The sequence below is a fragment of the Vipera ursinii genome (assembly GCF_947247035.1).
Source record: "Vipera ursinii genome assembly, chromosome: 1".
NCBI classification, from domain to species: Eukaryota; Metazoa; Chordata; class Lepidosauria; order Squamata; family Viperidae; genus Vipera; species Vipera ursinii.
The window spans coordinates 33,139,071-33,164,116 of record NC_139512.1 but is presented as its reverse complement, the minus strand read 5'-3'; the positions used below and the strand labels follow the sequence as shown (position 1 = coordinate 33,164,116).

Below are 25,046 nucleotides of genomic sequence, written 5' to 3'. Positions count from 1 at the left end.
TGTGATAGTGACATTGAGTGCCAAGACTGAAGAAATGTATGAAGCTTATTGCATATCCCAACATCAGTACACTGACTACCATAGTTAATTAAATTACTTAAAACTTAATTACATGCACTTACAGGAAGGAAATGCAAGTTAATTGTATCATGAAGCCATTAAGGTACTTCTCCAAAAAAAGCATAAAGTAAAATAAATAGACATTCTTCATCCACGTGAATATGTTTTCTTTCCTGGCTTTGTAATTTTCTAGGGTGTAGGATTGTGGACATTCTACAGCATTATTATTGCTAAGAATTATTTACTAAGCTAGAATACATTGTAGGAATGAAAACATTGGTCTTTGTTATTATACTCTGTTATTCCACAGAATTCTTCAGTGATATCAGGGATAAGTATGTTATTAGCATTTTCGACAACACAGTATAGTTGGTGAAATCCTTGTCAAACACAGAATTTTATACTATTAGTAGATGCTATGTTTAAGTTTTTTATTTATAACATATAGTTCACATAGTGAATGTACAACATAATCAAGTTTTATCTTTATATTTGAAATATTATTTGAGGGAGCATACAGTTAAGTAATGAATCAAATACCACAATATGTTTATAAAATATTTGTTAATCAACCTTTCTTCAGGCATGGCTGGAAAACAAATTTTGCTGCAGAACAGATTTGTTGCCAATGTTAAGTAATACAATAATTTGTACTTTGCCAAGACAGAAGATATATGAATTTCATGGATAGGGCATTGCCCATGAGAAACAAGAATTTTAGGAAATATATGCTAAACTAAAATAAGCTCAATTACCACATACCATATGCATGGCAATCATATAAATAAAAGATCTCTCCAAACTGGGTTTTTTAAAAAAAAACAACAAACCTTGATTCTGTCAAACAGAAGACAATAAACTTTGTTCTTCAAAGTTGGGGGAAAGATGTGAGATGTTTTATATCATATTTGTGTCATGTTCTCTTAGTATATGAACATGGGGGCTGGGGTATTATTTTTTTTATGATTGTGGATTGGGTTTTTATTTTTGTAAGCCCTTAGAGTCACTGAGAGAGAGTGGGCAGCCATATAAATTTCATAAATAAATAAATAAATAAATAAATAAATAAATAAGTAAATTTTCTCATAGAACGCTCAGAACGGAGTTCCGGCACCTTTTTTGGATGGAACCTTGTAGGGTAGGCAAGGCGGGTTGTATGACGTGTGAGTTCTGGCACCTTTTTCTTTTAGAAAAAAAGCACTGATTAATAGTATGCTAACATCATAGTAAAAAAATAGGTAAAAGTTTCTCCTGCCAGTCATGTCCATCTGTAGGGGTGGTATTCATCTCCGATCATAGCCAAAGAGCCAGCATTGTCTGAAGACGCTTCTGTGATCATGTGGCCAGCATATATGCTGAAGGCGCATGGAATGCTGTTAACTTCTACCAAATGTTTGAACTCAGAAAAAGGTTCCAATCTTAAATTGGTGTGCTAAAGGACACTTATGGACAGTAGCTGAGTCAAAAACTAGCATACAAAGATTGAAGTATACTGAAATATTGTACAGTAGAGATTTCAGCATCCAAGATGCCACAAACTCTACTGTAGAAGAAACTAGATCAGCACTTTGGTCATTACTAAGTTAGAAGGCTACAGGAACTGATAAAATATCTACTATATAGCAAGCAAGAAATAAAAAAAATCTGTAAATTATGTCAGTAAATTTGAAGAAAGAATCCAAAAATGGAAGAGGTGATTCTAAATTCCAGTAAGGGAGAGGGAAAGGAAGAGGCAGAGAGGGTGGGGAAAGACACCTAACAGTGTGCAAACTGTTATACAATATATTTATCTTCACATGCTAGCAAAATCTTGCTTAGGATCATTCAGTGCAGATTGGAGACCTTAATGGAAAGTTTAAGTTTAAGTTTTATTTAATTTGTATACCGCCCTTCTCCTTGGTAGGGACTCAGGGCGGTTCACAGGGCATATATAAAAAAGACAATACAAAAATTAAAAAAGATTAAACCCATGCCCAGTTAAAAACAGTAATACAAATCTAAAACAACAATTAAAACCCATAATCCCCCGTCAGGCCAGACCAGCTATTTCGAATAGGTGGGTCTTCAGGCCACGACGGAAAGTTCGGAGGTCTGATGCCGTCCGGAGCTCCACTGGCAGTTGGTTCCATAATGCCGGAGCGCCCACAGAGAAGGCCCTCCCCCTGGGGGCCACCAGTCGGCATTCCCTGACTGGCGGCACCCTGAGGAGGCCCTCTCTGTGGGAACGCACAGGGCGGAGGGGAGTTGATGCCGGCAGCAGGTGGTCCCTGAGGTATCCCGGACCCATGCCATGTAAAGACTTAAAGATCGTAACCAAAACCTTGAACCTCACCCGAAAGACAACTGGTAACCAATGCAGCTCGCGGAGCAAAGGTGTAACATGGGAGTACCGGGAAACTCCCAAGACAACTCTCGCGGCCGCATTCTGTACCAGTTGGAGCCTCCGAGTGGTCTTCAAGGGAAGCCCCATGTAGAGAGCATTACAGTAGTCAAGGCGAGAGGTCACGAGCGCATGAGTGACCGTACACAGGGCATCCCGGTTCAGATAGGGCCGCAACTGGTGCACCAGGCGAACCTGGGCGAAAGCCCCCCTAGTCACGGCCACTATATGATCTTCCAGGGTAAGCCGTGAATCTAGGAGGACTCCCAAGTTGCGAGCCCTATCCACGGGGGGTAAGAGCTCACCCCCCATAGAAAGAGATGGAACATTTTGAATGTCCCGGGATGCCGGAATGTACAGCCACTCAGTCTTGTCAGGGTTGAGTTGAAGTCTGTTCCTCCCCATCCAGACCCGAACCGCCTCCAGGCAACGGGACATCACAGCGAGGGCATCACTGGGGTGGTTTGGGGTCGAGAAGAAAAGTTGGGTATCATCGGCATATTGATGATACCCAACTCCAAAACCACGAATGATCTCACCCAGCGGTTTCATGTAGATGTTGAACAGGAGAGGCGAGAGAACCGACCCCTGAGGAACTCCACAAACGAGAGACCTAGGGGCCGATCTCTGCCCCCCTGCCAACACCGACTGCGAGCATCCCAGGAGATAGGAGGAGAACCACTGAAGAACTGTGCCTCCCACTCCCAATCCCCTGAGACGCCGCAGCAAGATACCATGGTCGATGGTATCGAAAGCCGCCGAGAGGTCTAATAGGACTAGGACAGAGGAATATCCCCTATCCCGAGCCCTCCAGAGATCATTCACCAGAGCGAAAGGGAGATCTCAGATATTAAGTTGACCTTAGAAAAAACTGAGGAACACGAGATACAGTATTATTGCTGATGCACATTGGATAACTGGGAAAGCCAAATAATATTTAAAAAGTCAGTCCGTGTTTTGTTTATTATAGAAAGGCCTTTGATTATCTCAATTATATCAAGCTGTGGCAAGTGCTTAGAAAAAGGGAATCCCAGAACATCTCACTGTCCTCTTCCAAAATTGCACCTATATACCTACAGTATAAAAGGGACGCGGTGGCTCAGTGGGTTAGGACGCTGAGCTTGTCGATCAGAAGGTCGGCAGTTTGGTGGGTCGAAACCTGAGTGCCGCGTAACAGAGTGAGCGCCTGTTACTCGTCCCAGCTTCTGCCAACCTAGCAGTTCGAAAGCATGTAAAAATGCAAGTAGAAAAATAGGGACCACTACGGTGGGAAGGTAACAGCATTCCGTGCACCTTTGGCGTCTAGTCATGCCGGCCACATGACTACGGAGACGTCCTCGGACAAATTAATAATAATAATTGGATGGAGAATATCTATGTGATTGTTATAAGTTGATGCCAACATGATAGCTCATAATCAAGAGGACCATATTTACTTCATCAGAGTATTCTGAATATTTTCAGCTTAGTTTAGTGGGGTTATTGAATTGAGCAATAGAAATCAAGCTATTTTAGTATACCCCAATGTGCTTCCTACATTTTTATATGTATTTCCATTGTCCTTTCCTTCATTTTTCTTTCTTTCTGTCTCTTTTTCTGTTTTTCTGTCTTTCTCTCTCCCTCTCTGTTTTTCTTTCTTTTCTACATTCTTATACATTATTTTACACATACATTATTTATACATTATTATACATTATTTTACAGCATGTGATGTTTTCCTTGTCCGGTCCACTCCCTTAAGATTTCTGGCTCTTCTTGAAAAGTCACTTACTGCATAATAGTATAACTATTCTTGCTTTGTCAAGAGTTTTTTGTGTGAATTAATATGCATGCAGATTGTGCTACAATGGCTTGATTATCTTGCTTCTTTGTTAGCATTCTAACTTTAAGACATAAATGTAAGCTAGATATAATTTATGCCTTAATTCTTTTAATAAAATCCTTTTCTGTATAGTTTTCATAAGGCAGATTTTCCTAGAGAACTCTTCCAAAACCTGATGCCTGCATGAAAAAGTGGAACAAAACCCATGCAACAATCAATCAATCTGCTCCAATACTTCTGGCATTAATAATAACCATACAATAATATTAAAATATTCATCTAAAATACCACCAAAGAGAAAGTTATATAATATAGCTGCGTAACAGATGACAAAAGTCTCCTAACATCTCTAAATACTCTATAGAAGAGCTCCATTTTAACTTGAAAGGCAGGTCTGGCCAAGAGGGTATATCAAGAGTACTGGGGCCAAAATGTGCTTCCTGGACTTTTCTCTACTCCCCATCCACCCTTGCAAATGGAGCAAAAGGTTGATTGAGCTGGAGTTGTATTTTAAGGTTTTCCTCTAAAGAATTCAAAAACTAAGGTTGGGGGAAAATTATAAATAGCACCTAATATTCAATATATAAGGTTGAAGGAATCAGAATTTGTACTGAGATTTACCATGAAGTCCCAGAATGTAAGGATGTCCTTGAGGAGGAACAAAGTTCATTATAATTACTTTGGTAATCCAATTCTTCTAACATATTTCCCAGGAAAAATGACACTGCATGAAATTGGTTTAAGGAAGCCACTCTTCTTAATATAGATATAATTAGGCTGACTTTAAAAAGGCATTTCTGTTTATACTGTCACAAGGTGGTTATAGATATATTTATTAACATACCAATCTCTAAGTGAAATCTAGTTTCCAAATCTGAAAAAGGTCTGATCCATGCTATGTTGACACTGCAAAAAATTAATACAGAACTCCTAAAGCACCAAATAAATGAATTATCTGCCATTTTTTTAGTCTTTTTCTTTCTGCCAGCTATCTATAGTGCATTAAATAGAAGGTCTTAACTATGCAGGACATGCAAATATAAATTCCCTCCTATCAGTAAAATTTTATTCTAATTATTTAAATTTCACCATCTTTTATCTCTTATGCCAAATTACATGGGGGAAAAGCAGAAGAAAGGGAATGTTTTTTAGAAAAAAGATGGAATTAGAATTAATTACTTCATTTGTATTCTGTTCCCCCTTTGAAAATCTTTTTGATTGGGAAGTCCATTAAATTGCATATAGTTATTTGTTACAATTACATCACTTCTTCCATTCAAGAGTTCAAGTAGTTAAATCCTAGATAGTCTGATTCTAAGCTTGCAATTTTACATTTTAATTTTAATAATAATTTAATATGTGATGGCTGCTCACTTCAGTAATTTCTGGGCAGCTTACAAAATCCAAATACATAATGAAAACAATGAAAAATATAAACCAACAGTCCAATTCAAAAATAACCAAAACAATAAAAACACAAGCAGCTAACCCAAAGTCTAGGAACAGAGTCAGGTCTTAAGGGCTTTCCAAAATGGCAGGACAATGGCAGTGTCCATATTTTGGGGGGGGGATTCTTTTCCAGAGGTAGGGAGCAGTGACTTAGAAAGCATGCTTCATTGGTCCCACAAAATGTTTAATTGAGGAGAGCCAGAGCCCACTCACTCAGCCCAAACATAATGGGTGAGCAGAAACAGTTGGAAATGAAGCAACACCCTCAGATAACCAGGCTCTGTGCCATTAAGGACTTAATAGATAACAACTTGTACCTTGAATTGCAATTGGAAACCTACTGGCATCCAACACAGCTTGGGACTCATGGGCATAATGAAAAGTGCCTGATTAATAATAATAATAATGATGATGATGGGAGGGACCTTGGAGGTCATCTAGTCCAAACCCCTGCTCAGGCAGGAAACTCTATCCCATTTCAGACAAATGGCTGTCCAGTCTCTTCTTAAAACCTTCCAGTGTTGGAGCATTCTCAGCTTCTGAAGGCAGGTTGATCCACTGATTAATTGTTCTGTCAGGAAATTACTGCTCAAGTTGCAGCATTTTGAATCAGTTGAGGCTTCCAGATGGTCTTCAAGGGCAAACTCATGCAGAGCACATTGCCATAATTTAATCATGAGGTGATCAGGGCATGTACTGTATGACCATCCAAAGTGTCTAGTTGAGGAAAGGCTGAACATTTCATTATATTATTTTGTTACATGTTGTTTCTAAAATTGTATTTCTTAACCAAACAGGCCCATTTTTGAGAATTATATTTTTATCAAAAAGAAGAAAAACATAATTTAACATTTTAATGCTATCCACATATCAGTAATGGCTATAGACCACAGCTTTTCAACAAGTGGTATGGGTAACACCTGTGGTACATTGGCACCTGGTAGGTGGTACACGACCATCCTAGAAAAGTGGTAGCGGGGAAGGGGAATGAGCTGAACCGGTGGCAGCACTGCACAAGCCTGAGCGAGAGATGGCTGGAGCTGCAGGGCTGTCAGGGCTGAGCGGAAGCGCCAGGATCAGCACTTCTTCTGGGCTGTCAGGGCTCAGTGGAAGCGCCAGGCTCCAGCTGGAGCTCGGCGCTGATCCTGGCACTTCTAAGCCCAGAAGAATTGCCAATCAGCTGGAATGTTGCAGCATCTCCAGGGTCTTGTGATTTACATTCAGATGCTTGGCAACTGATTCATGTCCCAGGGTCATGTGAAGTGACCAAAACCTGCTGCAACCACCCAGCAGACAGGGGAAATAAAAACCAAATACCCCCCCACTCTCACCCCTGCTGCCAATCCTCAACAGAAATGCTCACAACAATGAAAACCTCGGACAGGAGGAAGAGCGCCACCGGGCAGGCAGGCAGGTGTCTTGCTCGGCTGTGGCTTGGGGGGCACTTTTTTCAGTGCCACTGTAACTTTGAAAAGTCACTAAGCGAACTGTTGTAAGTCGAGGACTACATGTACTTCATCACTTTTTTCCTTTTTTTTTGGTCAAGTTTTTGACACCTTGCTAGGCAACTGGTGGTACTCGGATGTTGCCATATCCTAAAATGGTACAATGGGTGAAAAGGTTGAAAAGCCCTGCTATAGACCATTATGTCAAAGTATAGAATTTTATGCACACAACCCACCGTACAACACAAGGAATTATCCTGTCCTAAAGTGAATTGTCAAGAAAGCAACATCCAGATAATTTATTGATTTCTGAATCTGTATATACTGAACAGTGCAATACATAAACATGAGATGATACACTTAAATCAAAAACCAGCAAGCTCCAGCCACGTGGTAGCTTGTTCTCAAATTTAACATACAACAGAATATGTATCAACTACAGGTCTAGTGCCCAGAGAAAGCTTAATTATAGAAGCTGATTACAATGGTTTGCCAGTCATATTGGAATAGTTAATTTCAAACTGCTCAAAACAAAATTGTTTCATGTTTGCTAGCAAAAACATCAGAAAGCTATCAGAAGGCTTTTTAGAGCAACAGAATATCTAAAGCAATACAATCAAAATCATGATGTATTTGAATAGAATTACATGTTTCTTACCCTAAATACTATGGCACTGCACAAAAGCCTTTATATTAAAAAAACCCTCCAATCTGGTCCAATGCAAAACTGCAGAAGACACTGTTAAATCATTGCATGGAAAATATGTGCTGTAACCTACTTACATGTTAAGTAGAAAAAGAATATTCTTAAAAGGGCAAAACAAATTTGTAATGTTTCATTTTGGTTTATCATATTTACTTTATATTTATTCATGCAAAAATCAGATCTATAATTATACCAAGTAACTTTAAAATAACAGATCAGCAAAGCACACTTAAATCTGTGAGCTAGAGATTACTTTTAAATAGAAAAATGGGAAATTATGCTTTTACTACAATATCTACTGTAATTTTATTACATTCTCTTTAAAACCTGCATCTTTTAAAAGATACAAGTTATGAGAACCTTAAGAATGTCTCTGTGTACTAGAAGCCTATGTGTTGAAGTTTAGAACAATAGCATTGCAGTTACATATAAAACATAAGCAAAACATTAATAGAAAAATTTAAAGTTAAAATAACAAAAAACACCAGATGCATGTGGTGTAAAACAGAATGGCCTTCAGTTGCATAAGGGAAACAGTTCTGAACTGCTTTTACAGTTTTCCATTCTTTTTAAATCACTAAATCACCCACTATGTGATTCCAGAAAGTTCCGTAAATCATTGCTTGACTTCTTCAGAACTGCATGGGAATGAAAGACTTTCTCCTCTTCTACTACAGTCGTTGGAATTTATTGAAGTTTTTTTCCCCATGCAAGTTGCTAATAACTAGTAACCAACATTAAGAATACATGTCTGAAGCATAAACAGCATAAAACCCAAATCCAAATATAAACTTTCTTTTTGCTACAATTGCCAACACCAAATTTAATGCTGCTCCCTAAACACTGAAGCTTATTTTATGGAAAGCAGAGAGGTAAAGAGACAGGAGAATCAGCATTAATCATCTTTCTCTTTCTTTCACAAAAGTATCTTCTGGTGAAGTTTTCTGTGAGCTGAGGGACAAGTAGATACACAATTACTTATTTGTTCCCTAAAAATACATGTCTAATCTGCCATCTCATTTCAGAGTATGCAGATAAGCAATGGCTTCCACGTGGAAGTTGAAGTCCTATATAGGGAAAAAGAGACTAGAAGAAAAACACTTGTATTATTATTTTCAAAGTTATATTAATGGGGAATCCAAATCATGTGGAAATTATGTATGCAGAGTTTATAATCAAAACCATGTAACTAGAATGAAAACTTTTAATGAAAGTGAAAATATCTTAATCAGATATGCTAGACAATTTACTAAGGACCCAAACTAGAACAGTTACAAGCAGGTAAAAGTAATCATTTTAAGCAATAACAAAAGGGACTAAATGAAGTCACTGATGATGAAGTTACCCAAATGCTTATTAGTCCATTTTGGACTCTATTAACTGTTCATTGACAAAGATTCACCAAAATATCAGGACAACAAAAATACACCAAGCTTAAAAAAATACAGCTAGATCAAAATTAATTTTAAAGTAAATTGAGCCACTACTCCTTTTTTACGTCTTACAGAAATGACACACATGAGAGAGCAGAGAATTGAGCCAAGAGACTAAGTCGACGACAAAACTAAGCAAAACGGAGTTTGCTGCCATCAAGGTTTTAGGCGTTTGCTAATATCCCAGTAGAGCCTTACAAATATGATAAATGATAAGTAATCCATCATACAGAAAAAGCTTCACTGAAAAACACCATGAAGTAAACTACAGCAGTCATAAACTACAAGGTGCTACAAATTCAAAGGTCATTTAAAAGGCACTTGTTTCTCAAGAATAAGCCTTATGCCTTTTAATTCTATACTAAAATTGTATTCATAGACATCAATGTAATATCTCAGCATGCATTAATCATGTATTGTAGAAATAATCTTCTACAAGCCAATTTTGATTACTATATGGAGTTTGGATTAGAAACATGTTATTCTACATATTAATTGACTGCAGATTTCTGGATGATACTAATAATGCATTCTGAAAATATGACTGCTGGTGATTTCTCCTATTCTGAATTTATAAGCAATAGGGAAAAATTATAGTTAAACTGACTTAAGTTTGGTGTATTCAGAAATATTATCAGACATTGTTAATGAATTATGAAACTTCAGTGAAGACAAAAATGTGTGGAGGACACAACGTTAAAAAATTAAAGCAACTTTTTCTTTTATACTCAGGAATAGTACATGTAACCTATTCAAGATAAAGTAATATATAATAATGCTTCTACTTTTTAAATTCTGTTTTCTGAAATGTTTAATCATTCTGATGGATTGAAAGATAAAAAAGTCAAAAGAAATATCTGCTGTCTGCATAAATCATAAACAGCATTTGGAAAAAGAAAATAATTTTAAACAACACTCTTAAGCTATAACCAGCAGCACATGAAATCTTAGAAAAAGTAACATTTTTGTGTCAAGCTTGGTCTGCAAAAAGAAATGATGAATCAATCAAAAAAATGCAAAGGAATATTTGACAAGTTGCCAAATATCTACCAAGTCTTCACAAAATTAAAGGAAAATATCTCCACAGCTATTAAGATCCCAAATTCAAGATCATTGTTTGGTTACTGAAAAGCACCATAATTCAGGAAATATATATTGTTCAACCTATGCTATGCATTCTATTTTTAAAGTCGTAACATTTCTATATTCTGGTGTTCCTCTAGTTTACATAATGAGAACTCCAGAATGTGCAAACTGATCGACTGTAAGTCTGTTAATTCTGAAATAATCCTATGGAAGTCAGAAGAAAGTATACAATTACAATTTATATTTATATTTCAGATATGTTCATGTTTCATATTATGCCAAACTATTAAAAAATCTCAGGTGAAAGATCAGCAATATTAAATCAAACACACAAAACAGCCATGAGTAATTTGCATTTAATCCTTTGGATTGCAACTGGTTTGAACCAGACAACTGCAAATATCTAAACTGGTTTAAGGCTGACTGACATTTGCTCTGAATTTTCTCATTAGTTTTGCTTTGATTTTGCAAAACTGTATTTTGTCTTGATGTAGAATTTTATATAGAAAGCTTTAGGCAACAGCTGGAGATGCAATTTTGGGAGTCTTCTTCACAAATCATGCAAGCAACTGAAAACAGGCTATGACAAAAATTGTAACATAATTGGTACGTGGACTGCCTTCATTGCCTGATTGCACAAGCAGGAAAAAGTTGCTGCTTAACCCAATCCAACTTTTACTCAACCTCAAAGAGATGAGCAAATGATGGAACTGTTAGTCTTGTAGTTATGGGAGTCTGTTATAAAGTGCAAGAGAGAAATCAACATCTAGCACATAAGACCAGTATTATTTTAGTACTCCCATTCATCAGTTTTCATGTCCAAATAGTAAAGAATGTTCTGTGCAAGCTTCACTGCCTGCTTTCTAGATACCTTTGAACACTCATCTCCTTGAGGATCTATAGCATCAAGTGCTAGAAGCTGTTTGGTGAGGAGCTCCTCCAGCCGCATGTAGTTCTTATCAGTTCTGTTCCCATCAAAAGACAACACCTCTTGTTGAATCTGAGCCACATTTCCAAGAATATTCCAAATTGCTTTTTGTGATGAGATTTCTGTTTCTGTTTGCTCTACAAAAGTTTGTTGTTTAAGAAGCGCCTCCTTTAAGTCAATATAAGTTATGAGGGTTTGCACTTCTATCACAGCTCGCCTCCTGGCTTCTCGGATACAGGGATTATTGCCTGGGCTTATTTCATCCAACTGGGCGATTAACCCCTGCAGCTCTGTCTTTGACTTTAGATACAAATCTGAAGCTTTCTCTATTTTTAAAAGGGAAGCTTTAATTTCTTTCATGTTCGTGCGTATTTCTTCTATTTTTATAATGGATCCATTTTGTGCCAAGTCATAAGCGTAAGTGGAATCTGCTTCTTCTTCCAGATCCAGATATGTTTGCAATCTATTGATCTCTTCCACTACTTCTTTACGATAGTTTCTTATTTCTGGGTGGCCACATACATCTAAGGCATCCAGATCAGCAATCAGACCTGTGAGTACACAGGATAAATGTCTGCAGGTCTCATTGTTATTTACTCCCATTAATACAGCAATAAGAGTCCCTTTTGCTTTGTTCACATCTCCTATGACAGAATTAATTTTGGAAACAGAAGGATGTGCATCACTGGACAATGGCAGGGAAGGCTGCTGCTTTGTACAACGACTTATAATTTCTTGAACAGCACATATTTTGGTCAGGGTGCGATATCTGGCTTTCCGCAGAGAAATTTTCCCTCCGGTTTTTACCTGAGTGAGTCTAAAAATTATATCCTGTAAACCTTCTTCAAATTCCTCAGTTACACAGTTGCCTCCTTTATAAAAAGCAGTGATTTCCTGCTCCACCAATGCCTGTGCCTCGTTAAATATGGATTCTATCTCCAGCCTTTGCGGATGGTTTGCATTCTGCTCCAGTTCCTTAAGCAGTTTCTCAGTTTCTTGGGCAGCCCTCTTTCTGGCTTGCTGAACATCACCTCTTCCTTCAGCATCCACAGAATCTATTTCAAAAAGCTGTTTAGTCAAAGTCCTTTCTAATTTCTTGTAAGTTCTATCACTGGACAAACCACTGAAGGCTACTACTTGAGGTTCAAACTCTTTGACTTCTTTTTGTATTTCTTGCAGCCTTTTGATAGATGGATGTTGGTTACCCATATCCATTCTTTTTCTTCATCCAGTTTCAACAGAACTAAAAACAATGGAAAATATAATAAAATGTAACAGATTGCTTGAAAATATTAAAAAAAAACATATACGAGCAGTTGGAAGTACTCAAGAAATATTCCACTATTGTTTTATTCGAGAGACAATATAGTACAGTAACATAACATCTTTTTGAAGATACAATAACTCTAATCTTCTTGAAAGATTGTGCCAGTTGTTTTAACTCTGATGCTTATTAATTATGAACTTAAATATGCCTAACTGGTCTACCCCTTGCCAAAAGTAAAAAAGTATGAACTAAAATGTTCCAAGCAGGGTGGTTTCTTTTCCCAATGTCTTTAAATACCACACGCAAGTCATAACAAGTGCTCACGTATTGGGGGAAAAAACAGTAGCAACTGCATTCCCAAATAATATTCTTCTAGTATCAAAAGCAGGTAAAACAGGGACAAAAACAGACATATTCTCTCATTAACCTTCTTTGCTCATCCCAGGGAAATACCAAGTTATATTTTTTGCCTTTTCCTCTTTTCTCCAGAAATAAGACAGTCGTCCTCTTAATTTCAAACGGCACAAGTCCTTTAGCTACTCGGGGTGACAATGCTTTGAGTCTGTCTGGTCCACCGATCCCATTCAAACAAACACGTTCCCATTCTACCAGCTACTGCTTTGGTATAGATAGGAGTATAGAGCGAAGCTGCAACTCAATTCAGCCCCAAGCACTTGTAGCCTCCCTCCTATTCTTCTTACCCAGTGAGAAGCTCTTTGGGGGAAGCGAGTCCCCGCGCACAGAGCTTGATCCCCCGGCCCCCGTTTCAATCCTACATTCCTGCAGGAAGGTAGCCAGGAATCAGCCCCGAGCTCGGGCCGCTTCCCCCAGGTAGAGCGCGGGGACAAGCTCCCCGCCGTCCTCAATCCCCTCCCCCCGCTCCCGTGACTTCACAATGCCGCACAATCTAATTCCGCTTTGGCCACCGGGGCGCTTCTCCGGGAAGGGCGGCAGGAGGGGGGTCGCCGGGGAGGCCGAGAAAGCGAAGGGCTTCGGGTTCCGGAGGAGACGAGAACAGGAGAATCCCGCCAGGCCTAATTCCTGTTTCCCCGTTCCCACGCACCCTTTATAACCAGGAGCTATTTCCCGGGAAGGGTGTGTGTGTGTGTGTGTGAAAGACCATCCTCGCCGTGACAAATCTCCGGCCTCAATTCGCCACCCCCAGACGCAGCTGTTCCCAGCTGTTCCCTAAATCAGCGTTTCCCAACCTTAGGAACTTGAAGATGCGTGGACTTCAACTCCCAGAATTCCCCAGCCAGCTACGCTGGCTGGGGAATTCTGGGAGTTGAAGTCCACGCATCTTCAAGTTCCTAAGGTTGGGAAACGCTGCCCTAAATCCATCCTTCCCGCCGGGATTCCGTCGCCGTCAACTACGCTACGCTTAAATACTCGCCCGCCCCCTGCGCGGCCGCTGCTTCACACCTGCAAGTAGTAGTGCGGACTAGTCGCCTGATCTGACGCAGAGCGGGTCTTTCCAGGAAGCCCGCCCCGCTGCACTAAGGGGGCTTTGCTTTACACCTCTTCGCCGCAAACAAGAACACGCAACACGAGGCGAACAGCCATTTGGCCTACCCGCCTTGGGAGGCCAGGCGCTCCCCTTCTCTCCCACCCACCCACCCCCCACTCCGCCCGACCACCTTTGCCTAATCCAGGTCCGTCCCTCCGCCGGCCCCAAGGAACGAGGGCTTCGACGGCTTTCTCCCTCAGCAGCCCATCTTGACCTCTGGAGAAGAAAAAAAAAAAGGCAGGCAGGCGAGGACGCCACAGGCCGATGGGCTGGAAAGGGCGACAATTGGGCTTGCGTAGCGGAGCTTTCAGTCCACCCCGTCGGCTGCAGGGCTCTGCTGAGCCTTCTCCTCCTCCTCTTTTCGATTCAGCTTCCAACTTCACCGGCATGCCAGTCTCGCTGCTCTTCACAACCGCCCACCAAGCAATTTTACCAGGCAGGGCTGCTTTTGCTGTTGTTTTTTTTTCAGTTTGAGAAGCCTGGAGCCGCTTCCACGCTTCCCAATTAAAAAAAACAACACCCATCACCCGGGCATGTTAACTCGCCCAGTTCCTTCGCCCCGTCGGCAAGCACCGGCTGCCCAACTTTCCCTCCTTATTCCGCAAGTCTTCTCCTCTTCATCTTCACTCCATACTTCACACACACACAAAAGACCCCACGAGTCAGGTAATTTCACTAACGTCGTCCTCTAGCTCCCTTCCTTCGAACCAGCGTGCGGACTTTCCATCATTCCCTCCGCTGTCCAATTCCCACGACTGTCCTTGGGAAGCGCACAGTAGCTGCCCGTGACACCTTCGCCACCGCGTCCCTCCCTCTCCGCTCCCTCTCTCACCTCAAGGGTGGCTCGGAAACGATCTAGGGCTGATTGCAACAACACTCCAGCTCCCAGCCCGGTTCGCGCGCACTCCCGGCGTTCGCTAACGCCGGCGCCATTTGAGGGAACGAGGAGAGCGCGCGAGAACTCTCAGGGAACTCTCCCTCCCCCGCCTTTCACGACCTTGCCGTAAAGCAACGGGCCCGTTCAGTCCTTGGCGGCTGCGTGGGGTGTTTATCCCTTGCCTTGGTCTGGCTTGGATGGCGATTGCCGTGAGGAGCCGAGGGTTGCCATACAGCCTGGGCGGCTGCCCGTACCTAGTCTCGAGCTGCGCGGGCTGCAGGTTTTTGTCATCCTCAGTCTCCGGGGGATCTTCGCGTGGCGAAGACCCGGAGAGGAAGAGCGCGCCCTCGCCTCCCAAGAGAAAGGTAACGCGGAGGAAATAAAGGGCTAGGTACCCGGGTGCCCTGCCAAAGTTTCATGCTTCCGTTCCGAATCTTTTCCAAGCCAGCGTGACGAGACTGTGGGAGGGCACCGGGTAACTTTCTGCTGTCATAGAGTCGGTGGCTTGGTTCACATAGCACAGGGGTCGGCAACCTCGGCTCTTTTATGACTCGTGGACTTCAACTCCCAGAATTCCTGAGCCAGCATAGCTATGCTGGCTCAGGAATTCTGGGAGTTGAAGTCCACGAGTCATAAAAGAGCCGAGGTTGCCGACCCCTGACATGGCACAAGTTTTAACGATAATCTGATTGCTTTTGCGTGTTCTGTAAATCCAGCCAATTGTGATTTATTCATCAAATGTTCATAAGCAAATCACAGAAATGAAGGAAGCCGCTTGGAATTAGTAAAGCGATTGTTTCTTATCCTAGACAAGGCACTGTGCATAACTTGTGCATTCTAGTATATTATTCCTTTTGGGTTTGTTTTTTCTATGAAATAAAAGGGATCTGGTTGCATCTTTTGTTGATGTGAGATTCTTTTTTTTTTCATTAAACAAAAATGCTTTCTTCTGTTCAATGCACTTTTAACCACTTAGGTTAGCTTCAGTAATCAGTGCTCTGGTAGCTAACTGCTCACCTAGATCACTGTTTTGTACTTTTATGTAAAGCTGATTTTGAAGACAGTTTGGAAACTGACAGCCAGAGAACTCCCTGGGACTGAATATTCACTTCATCATCAGCATGACTTTTAAGAATTTTAAGTTAAGAAACTGATTTTAACTCCTGAATCTCTTCATATTTTGGAACTGCCTAAAGAATTACTTAGACCAGTGGTGGCGAACCTATGGCACGCGTGCCAGAGGCGGCACTCAGAGCCCTCTCTGTGGGCGCACGCGCCATGCCCCGGAGATGGCAACTGTCCCTCTTCAACCAACCGCCTGCTAACTCACCGAAGTCCCACATGGCCGGATGCACCCCGCGTGGTGGGTTTCCCTCCCCCCCATCCCGTTCCTCCTGGCCTCGCATGCTCTCCTTTTCCCAGGCACAACCCACTGCATCGCCTCCTCAGCTGTCGGCCGGCCATCCATCTCAGATGCAGCTTCTTTGAACTGCTGGTGGCGGGCTATGGAGCCCCAGAGTGTGCCAGTCGAAGGGCCGGCAGACTGTGGCTGTTGACAGACACTGTTGGCCCCCATGGACTCACTGGCCTCTGTGTGCGGGGGCCAATGGTGTCAGACAGCAGCCTCCCCAGCCCTTGCCTTGCCCTATGGCAATGGCACCCCCACCCTGCCTTGCCTCAGCTGCAGGATGAGCCTCCTGCCTACCCTCCACAGGTGTCCCTCTCCACAGGTGTCCCTCCAAATAAAAAAAAAGCAACATTGAGGTGACCAGGCCCACCTTGGCCACACCCATCCAATCTGCCGTGACCACCACAGCCACGCCCACCCAGTGGACCATGCCTACCAGGCACCCGGTGATAAATAAGTGGGTTTTGGGTTGCAATCAGGTTCACCATCACTGAGACCTTTAAGCCATCCTTCCTCACGTGAGGCTTGACAAGAAATGAATGGAGCACACCTACTCACTGAATTCTGTGGGATAGTGGATATGGCATCATAATCTAAGTTCTTCCTTTTCTTTATGTGTGTATAAAGGGATGAAGACTTGGGTCACCACATTAAGTACATTATTCTCCCTTCTGACACCCTTCTCCACTGATGCTACTACCTGGTCCATAGTGGTCCCTAGAACTGGAATGAGGCACACCTATTTTGTTAGCTTTTGAAACTTTAATACAATTCCCCCAAACTAGGAGTAAGAGTCAGTAACTATTGCTGTTTCCATTTATCTCCAATAACATTTTGGGGTTTTTTTTGCCATGTTAGATTAGTTAAGATTAGTCTCAAAATTACAATTTCAGAAAACTGTATTACAAGTTACCTGGAAAAATTATTTTGAAGGGCAGCTTATAAAATGATTTTAATATCCTCACAATTCATCTTCTGCAGTTAAAATTACAAACAATTGCTTCAGTTTATCAGCCTTCCATGAACTTTACTCCTATGCGGTATTCTGTTTTGTGGTTTATTTTCTTTTTTCTGATTCAGTTACTTCTTTATGAGGAGATCAGTTTTTCACTTGAAGTTTTCTTGTTAAAAAAGAGGATCTAAAAATTACAGTGGGGATGTTCAGTAACGCATGATCTCATGATTTTGGAACTGCACATTTGGGTGTTTGGGGGATTAAGGGCAAACTAAAGATATTAAGTCTTACAGAGACATATCACAAATACCACAACTGTTTTCTATCGGGAAAAAAGGATCTGTGTATGAAATTTGGAAAATTGTGTGCATTATATTTTATTTTTTAAAAAAATATTTGTTATGATTATTTCTTCATTTCACCACCTATTTGATGTTTGCTAAACTACAAGATAAACAGACATAAGATTGAATTTTGCCCAGTGTTAAATGTTGTTCTTTAAAATTCTGCTTAATCTTATCTCACTTTTATAATTGTTTGTATAGCCTGCCTCTTTGGGCAATATAATGTTGAGATAATTTGTGATGGTTTGTATTATTAACCCCTCCTCCTCTCTTTTTAAGGTTTCACGTTTTCACCCACCTTCAGATTCTTGTTGTGATTGGATTGGACCTCCTGATCAGTGTTCAAACCTTCGACCAGTAATATTTTATGTTCCTAAAGATGAAACTCCATTGGAGCGAAGACTGAGAGAACTTAGGCAGGAAACTCAGGCTTGGAATCAAGAATTCTGGGCAAATCAAAATTTATCATTTAGAAAGGTAGAAATATAAAACCACTAGATGGCACTGGTTGTTCATTTAAGTCTTGTAGGAAGATTTGTTTAAAGCAATGATACTATTCAACTATTCAATATACAATTCATGTTTTATATTTGTAATATTTTTAACATTTTTCTTTTCTAAATTTCTCCAATGTCAATTATGAAGTCTTACTATCATAAACTTAATTATCTGTTTACGCCAACCTAGAACCAGTGTATTCTTTTTGTAGGGGGAAGTATTGCTGTACAAGTGTGTTCCTCTCTCACTTTTAATAGTCATATCAGAATGACTGATTTTTTTTGTTACAGAATTGCATATGTTGAAGATACTGTGTTTCCCCGAAAGTAAGACCCACCCCGAAAGTAAGTCCTAGCTTGATTTTTTGGGGGGGCTAATATAAGTCTTACCCCCAAAATAAGCCCTAGTTTTGGGCAAGGTGCATGCCTAAAAATCAAGCTAGGGTGGGAGTGGGGAGGGTGGAGCAGTCCCACACACCCCGCACCCACCTACCATTGCAGCCAGGCCTCCCATGAATCGACACCTGCCTCGCCTTGCTGGCCCACTTATTCTGCAGGGCCCCCCAGCCTGTATTTCGTTGTCAGAGGCCTTTCTGGAAGGCCTCTGATGGCAAAATGCAAGCTGTGTGTGTGGGGGGGGGGCGTCCTGTGCATCATTCAGGAGCTCCATTCTCAGCTGAAGAGGCATTTCCTTTGGCTGCAGAAGAAGTGGGCCGGCTGGACAGGGCTGTTGGTGCCGCTGCCACGAGGTGAAACCGTGGAGAACACACACACACACACACACACACACACACACACAAATAAGACCTGGTGCCTCTTTTGGAGGCAAAAAAAGACTGGGTTTTATTTTCAGGGAAACATGGTATTTTAATCTCTAATTGTTTTGAAGAGTATCTTTGTCATCAGTTAAAATATTAGATGGAGTTGATTTTGCAATCATAAACTATTATGATTGATAATTATCACTTAATACGATGATACCAATAAACTAAGAACCAATACATTATAATATTATTGAATCTTATTTCAGGAAAAAGAAGAATTTGTTTGTTCTAGATTGAAAGCCAAAGGTATACAGCCAAGAGATGACAAAGGTTAGATCATTAGTTTTACCATTTGGCATACATTCTTAAATGATTTATGTTACTTGTGGATTTTAAATCTTAGAATCTTAAATCTTAGAATACTTATATCCCATTTTTGATCAAAGAAATCATGCATATATGACTGTATTTGGTAAAGCTAAAACAAAAATGGCTTGGAATATTTGCTGTAGCATAGCTTAATTTCCTTACAGTGTTTCTAATCCTCAAATTTCATTAGTGATTTAAAATAGATTCTATTGCAGAAAGTTCAGTTTTAGAATAAGAACATTAGGCTCCTTGAGAATGAAGTTACAAGTTAGAGAACTCATGATAAGGAGTAATATAACTAAAATTTAATTACTGAGAAGCCTGGAAGAAGTCTATAATTTTCCATGAATTTGGGGTGACTCTTAGCTACAAAAGAATGTTTTTATTTCTCTGCTTAGTACTATACTATTCATTTAACCCAGGCATCCCAATCCATGGCCTATAGGCCACATGCACTCCTGAACAGTTAATAAGGCATCCCCACAAGATTGTAAGCTTTTAACAGGAAGTTTGTTATTTATATACACTAACTATATTATATATTTTATTTGTGGCCCAAGACAATTTCTCTTCACTCAGTGCAGCAAGCCAAAAGTTTGGACAGCCATGATTTAACCAGTTATTACTAATGCTACTGTTTGTAATTCATACAGCATTTCCATTTTACAGAGTTCGTAAAGATATTTAATTTGAACATCCTTAAAATAATACAGCTATTTTGTGGAGAGTTGTTTGTATATAGAAGAGACAGTATGTAGCCAAAAATCCATAAATTTGGATATCCTGGCTTCAGTTCTTATTTGATATTAAACCTGTCAAATAAATAACAAAGAAATTAACCGTTAAGATTGTGATTTTATTTCTCTTTCAGGTCAGAAAGCATCACTGACTGCAGAAGAAATGGCTGAATTTTACAAAGATTTCCTAAGTAAAAACTTGGGAAAAAATGTATACTATAATAGGTAAGAGATACTTTTCAGGATACTTTTCTTTCCTTATTTGTTAAATCAGTTTACCTTTCTCTTTCATTGATTTCTTTCAACAATTTATTTAATAAACTTTTTGGAACTGTTTCCAAATCACCAGCTGACTTTATCTGTTTCTCTGTTGCTATTCACTCACCTACCAATCTGCACTGTACTTTTTATATTCTTAATATTTCTTTATTGACTGCATTTCATCTAGCACAGTAGACAGTGCATCAGTGTCATAATCTACCTAAGTGATCATAGAAGGCCTTGAGGCAGATACCATGAGGCCTAAAACACTCAATTGCATTCACTGAGATTTACAGCTAAGGGGGCATAAAATTGTAGATTTAGAAAGTGTAGTTGTTTGCATGCTTCCAGGTAAGATGTTGCAGTCCTAAATAAACTGCATAAGTTCATTTGTCATTTAGAAACAGGATTCTTATCATTATTTGCATACAGTACAGTACTGCTACATGATATACCACATTAAGATTAAAATATATAATCCTATTCACAGTTTTAATTTAATAGGACAATAGGCAATAAGAGTTACATTAAATATTGAACTAGGAAACAATATAATTTATCTGGACACATTGATACAGCACTTCACTTTATTACAATACAACTCTGAACATAGTTGGAAGAAAATCCAGATGAATTAAGCAAAGATACTTTTGAACACACATAAGTATAGCTGCTCTTTGAAACAGTTACTCTATTTTAAAAAGTATATTTCCAAGGTAACTAATACAATGAAAAAGCAAAACACCATTTTGAAATAAATGTCCTAATTTTCTCTTTAGAAAAAATCCAGTGGTGTTTCTTGTATTACTTTAGTGGCTCTGTGTATTAAGATAGTTCCATTGTAAGGATGCCCAAATATTAATTATAGACTATAGTCTAATTTCTCTCTTCTCTCTTTAGTTTTAGTTTCATTTAAATATTGTATGCAATATTTAAAATGATAAAATTTATCCGAGTGATAAAATCATTTATCTTATCTGTATTATCATATTTTAATAACACAACATTTTTGTATTAATTTAATAAATTGTTAACTTATTGTTTATCAGATAGGGCTATGCAACACATTCAGAAGAGGACCATACTTAGATCTTTTGATGAATTTGTAGAGTTAGAAACTCGTTTCAGAAATAAAAGAATGTCTCTTAACCTAATTTGTATTCACTGCATTGGTATATTATTGCAGTTTATATAAGCTTTATTAAAAGAGACCTTTTTCATACTACAGAAGCATGTTAGCCTAATAAAATAAAATAAATAAAATGGTGCTTCAAATAATGGAGCATATGTTTTTGCACATACCCATACACATATAGTACAGAGTAAGGTATTTTTCTAGAAAGGTATTTCTAACAGTACAAATTTGTTAGGGTTCACTTTAATTATACAAGAGAGAGAAAGGTTTTTCTAAATATTTATCTTCTTAATATTTTTTTCAAGATGACCATGATTTTGCTATGTTCCCTTGCTTCTAAAATGTAGGGAATGGTACAAACGGAATTTTACCATCACATTCCTCATGGGACAAGTAGCATTTGAAAAAGCGTGGAAGAAATTTGGACTGAAATGAAGTGCAAACTAACAGGCAGCAACATTGGGTAAAATTGACTCTTAAGTTGCAGCTTTGTCAATAATAATAATAACAATAATAATAAGTTGGAAGGGACCTTGGAGGTCATCTAGTCCAACCCCCTGCTCAGGCAGGAAACCCTATACCGTTTCAGGCAAATGGCTTCTAGTCTCTTCTTAAAGACTTCCAGTGTTGGAGCATTCACAGCTTCTGTAGGCAAGTTGTTCCACTGATTAATTGTTCTAATTGTCACTGTATATTTAAAAATATACAACTACAAATTTATGCTTCAGAGTGCATGCATGAAGAGTTACCAACTACTATTTACATTTATGTCATTATACTAATTTAAAGCTAACAAATTCTAAAAAAATCACTCCAGTAGTTAAGCAGCAGCTTCTGCCCTTCTGTAGAGAAACATTCCTCTTTTTGGGGAACTTTAAATATATTGCCAATTTCACTTATGGCTTACTGAAAATGGACAGAATAACGCCATTTTGAAAGAAATGTCCTAATTTTCTCTTTAGATAAATCCAGCGGTGTTTCTTGTATTACTCTAGTGCAGGGTGTCAAACTGCCGGCCCATGGGCCGGACACATCATCCAGAAGCCGCGCCCACCCCTTTGCCGGCAATGGCGGAAATGTTCCGATACGTTGCGCGATGTCACGTGATGTTGCGAGTTTGACGTGTCTGCTCTAGTGGTTCCATGTTTTAAGATAGCATGCCCAAATATTAATTATAGACTAATTATACTCTAATTTCTCTCTTCTCTCTCTTTTTAGTTTTTTCAACCAAAGATGAAATGAAGAATTGAATTTCTGTCCTAAATTATATCAAAGCATTCTGGTATATTTGTATGTAGGTGCTTGTTTTTATTTATTTATTTATTTTGTTAATTCATATACCAGATGCTTCCAGCTGACAGCAGTGGTTAAGAAATAGAAGTAATATATATTTTCTATGGATATCACTTATGAAGATGCCAGCATTATACTGTAATACGTGAAGACAATACTGTAATTGCATCATTTACATCATGATTTACTGCAAAGTTTTTAAGTTAGGAATGATCCTCCTAATAGAGACTTTTGTTGCTGGGTATGAATTGCTTTGGCCTGCATTACATTATTTAAAAATTAGTGACCAAAATAAGGGTCTATGGTGTGTACAGAACATCTTGCTAAATGGCTGAAGAGTGGATGTCAATAACACGTTATGATGAGGCATTATCTGAGATGGACAGGTCCAAGGATCTGAGAAGTAGAAATGCCAGATCTGCCCTACAAGACACACCTAATGCCACTTTGCAACCTGCTTGGGCTGGTCCTATGACAAGGAATTATCTGGCTGCATATGAAATACTTGTACTTAAAAACTATTGGACCTGCAGCATGGATCCCAGGAAAATATAAAGAGGATTGGGTTGACAGCACAATCGAGATGATCTCTACCAACAGTGTCCAGTCCTTTCATCTTTTTAACACATCACCAGTTGCTAAATGATTGTAATATTTTAAGATGATTTTGTAATTGCTTCATTTAATTAAATGCAAACAACATGTCTCCATTTGGATGTATTCATTTTTTAAATCTCATAATGAGTATTATTCATTCTTGAAGAAGTCATCCGTGTCTTGTCAATCTAGTCTTACATAAATATTACCTTTATTTATTGATTGGCATATCCAATAGATGTTTCTTTAATAGATATATGATAGATTGCATTAGTTTAATGGAAAAGCAGCCTCTATTCCACAGTTCAAAATATATACAGTATGGCATGTCATATAATGATTTGCTGATGGCATTAGAGCAATTGACTCATCTATTTTCAAAACAGTCTCATTGAGATCGACTTCTGGCTGAATAGAAAGGTTCTTGGTGGATTCTGCATAGATTAGTACTTCTAATGGATTCAGACTGTGCATTCCTTCCATGCATGGAATTATTGCTTTTATTCACAGACAGTATTTCCTCTAGTAAAGAAAACAAATAAGCAGGTGGAAGCATCTTCTATTGTCCATTCCATCCCCTGAAGCCATTAGTATTCTAATAATTGGTCTGGCCAATTTCATATCTCTCTAGGGCAGATATTTAGAGGATGCTGGTAATTCCAGATGCAACAGGGGATTGGTGTACACAGAATGTATATGCACAGATCCACCACAAAGGCAATTGGCCACAAGAAAAATAAAGCCAGTACTGTATATGGCAATCTTTTTGTTAGACAATCAAGAGTTACAGGACTGCATGTAAACTTATGTTTCTGAAATTCTACACTAGCAAGTTAGTTTTTTAAAAAAAGGCTTCATTTGCTTTTTGCCTAATTATTTCCCCCCTTTTTAAACAAATTGCCTGGATGAAGAATTCTTCAACTCCTGAATCTTGCATTCTTTTGTAATTCTGATCAGAGCAGCTTCTGCATTATAGTTACTGAAACTATATCATATATTCAGAATATTGTATGGATTTTTCAGAATTGATTTGCTGCTGTAATGTCCAAACCAAATAAGGGAAGTATCACTGACATTGGCTTTCTATAGAAATATCAAAAATAAATGTTTGTTTACCAATTAAATGTTTTTTTTTAAAAAATGTCTAGTGGTTCTCAGTAAGATTGTGAGTTCTATAAGGGAACAGTTTAGTGATGCTTATCTTGTTTGTAAATTCTACATGTTGTTTAATATGATAGGAAATGGTTATTGCATTCCAAGCATGTCTTTTATTTCCTGCTATTCATTGGATCTCTCCATTGAAGTATTCATTTCACTAGAATAAAAGAGGATGAAAGGCAAGAAGAGACTGATTAAGGCTAAGCTAAAAGCTCTTATGAATGTCTCAGTGTGATTGCAACTATTACAGAACAAGTGTTTATAGAGTATTTTTAATTATGTAAAAAATGAAGAGCGCCTTCATGGCATATTATTGTCAGTGTCTTAGTGTTTCAATCTTTATATTAGCATCCTTACTCTCTAATTTCTAACCCACTGGTTGTCTCATTTCGAAATAGAAAAGCAGATCTAACAAGGATTGTTTGTGATTATTCTGTATTCTGTATCCTTTTCTCCCAATTTCCTGTTAATGTGAGACAACACAGATGCCATTTGGTTCAGATATCACTGTTGAAGCTGAAATCCCAGTAGAAGAAGATTGCTCTGTGAATACAATTGATTCTGGTAG

At 39.1% G+C, this 25,046-nt stretch overlaps 2 protein-coding genes across 3 annotated transcripts; one reads left to right on the top strand and one right to left on the bottom strand.

Moving 5' to 3' along the window:
* Positions 1-7,440: 7,440 nt before the first annotated feature.
* BAG5 (BAG cochaperone 5) lies at positions 7,441-15,062 on the bottom strand. 2 transcript variants are annotated; one of them, XM_083379630.1, is made up of 2 exons: positions 14,916-15,062; positions 7,441-12,552 (listed from the first exon to the last, which is right to left on the bottom strand). In XM_083379630.1, exon 2 carries the CDS (start codon positions 12,522-12,524, stop codon positions 11,172-11,174), a length of 1,353 nt encoding a protein of 450 aa, XP_083235756.1. In that variant the 5' UTR covers positions 12,525-12,552; positions 14,916-15,062; the 3' UTR covers positions 7,441-11,171. The 2 variants fall into 2 exon arrangements, with proteins under 2 accessions (XP_083235756.1, XP_083235757.1); XM_083379631.1 differs by having other exon boundaries at positions 14,764-14,943.
* Positions 15,063-15,110: 48 nt separating this feature from the next.
* COA8 (cytochrome c oxidase assembly factor 8) lies at positions 15,111-23,429 on the top strand. The gene is made up of 6 exons (XM_083360375.1): positions 15,111-15,325; positions 17,947-18,144; positions 19,195-19,258; positions 20,169-20,259; positions 21,778-21,893; positions 22,649-23,429. The coding sequence occupies exons 1-5, from the start codon at positions 15,158-15,160 to the stop codon at positions 21,863-21,865; spliced, it is 609 nt and encodes a 202-aa protein (XP_083216501.1). The 5' UTR covers positions 15,111-15,157; the 3' UTR covers positions 21,866-21,893; positions 22,649-23,429.
* The last annotated feature ends 1,617 nt before the right edge of the window (positions 23,430-25,046 follow it).

Excerpts from the sequence above, each read along its gene's own strand:
- COA8 (XM_083360375.1), top strand. The coding sequence starts at position 15,158 with ATGGCGATTGCCGTGAGGAGCCGAGGGTTGCCATACAGCCTGGGCGGC. Across the intron at positions 15,326-17,946 it reads CCTCGCCTCCCAAGAGAAAG|GTTTCACGTTTTCACCCACC; the intron begins GTAACGCGGAGG and ends TCTCTTTTTAAG. Across the intron at positions 19,259-20,168 it reads ACAGCCAAGAGATGACAAAG|GTCAGAAAGCATCACTGACT; the intron begins GTTAGATCATTA and ends TTTCTCTTTCAG.
- BAG5 (XM_083379630.1), bottom strand. The coding sequence starts at position 12,524 with ATGGATATGGGTAACCAACATCCATCTATCAAAAGGCTGCAAGAAATA.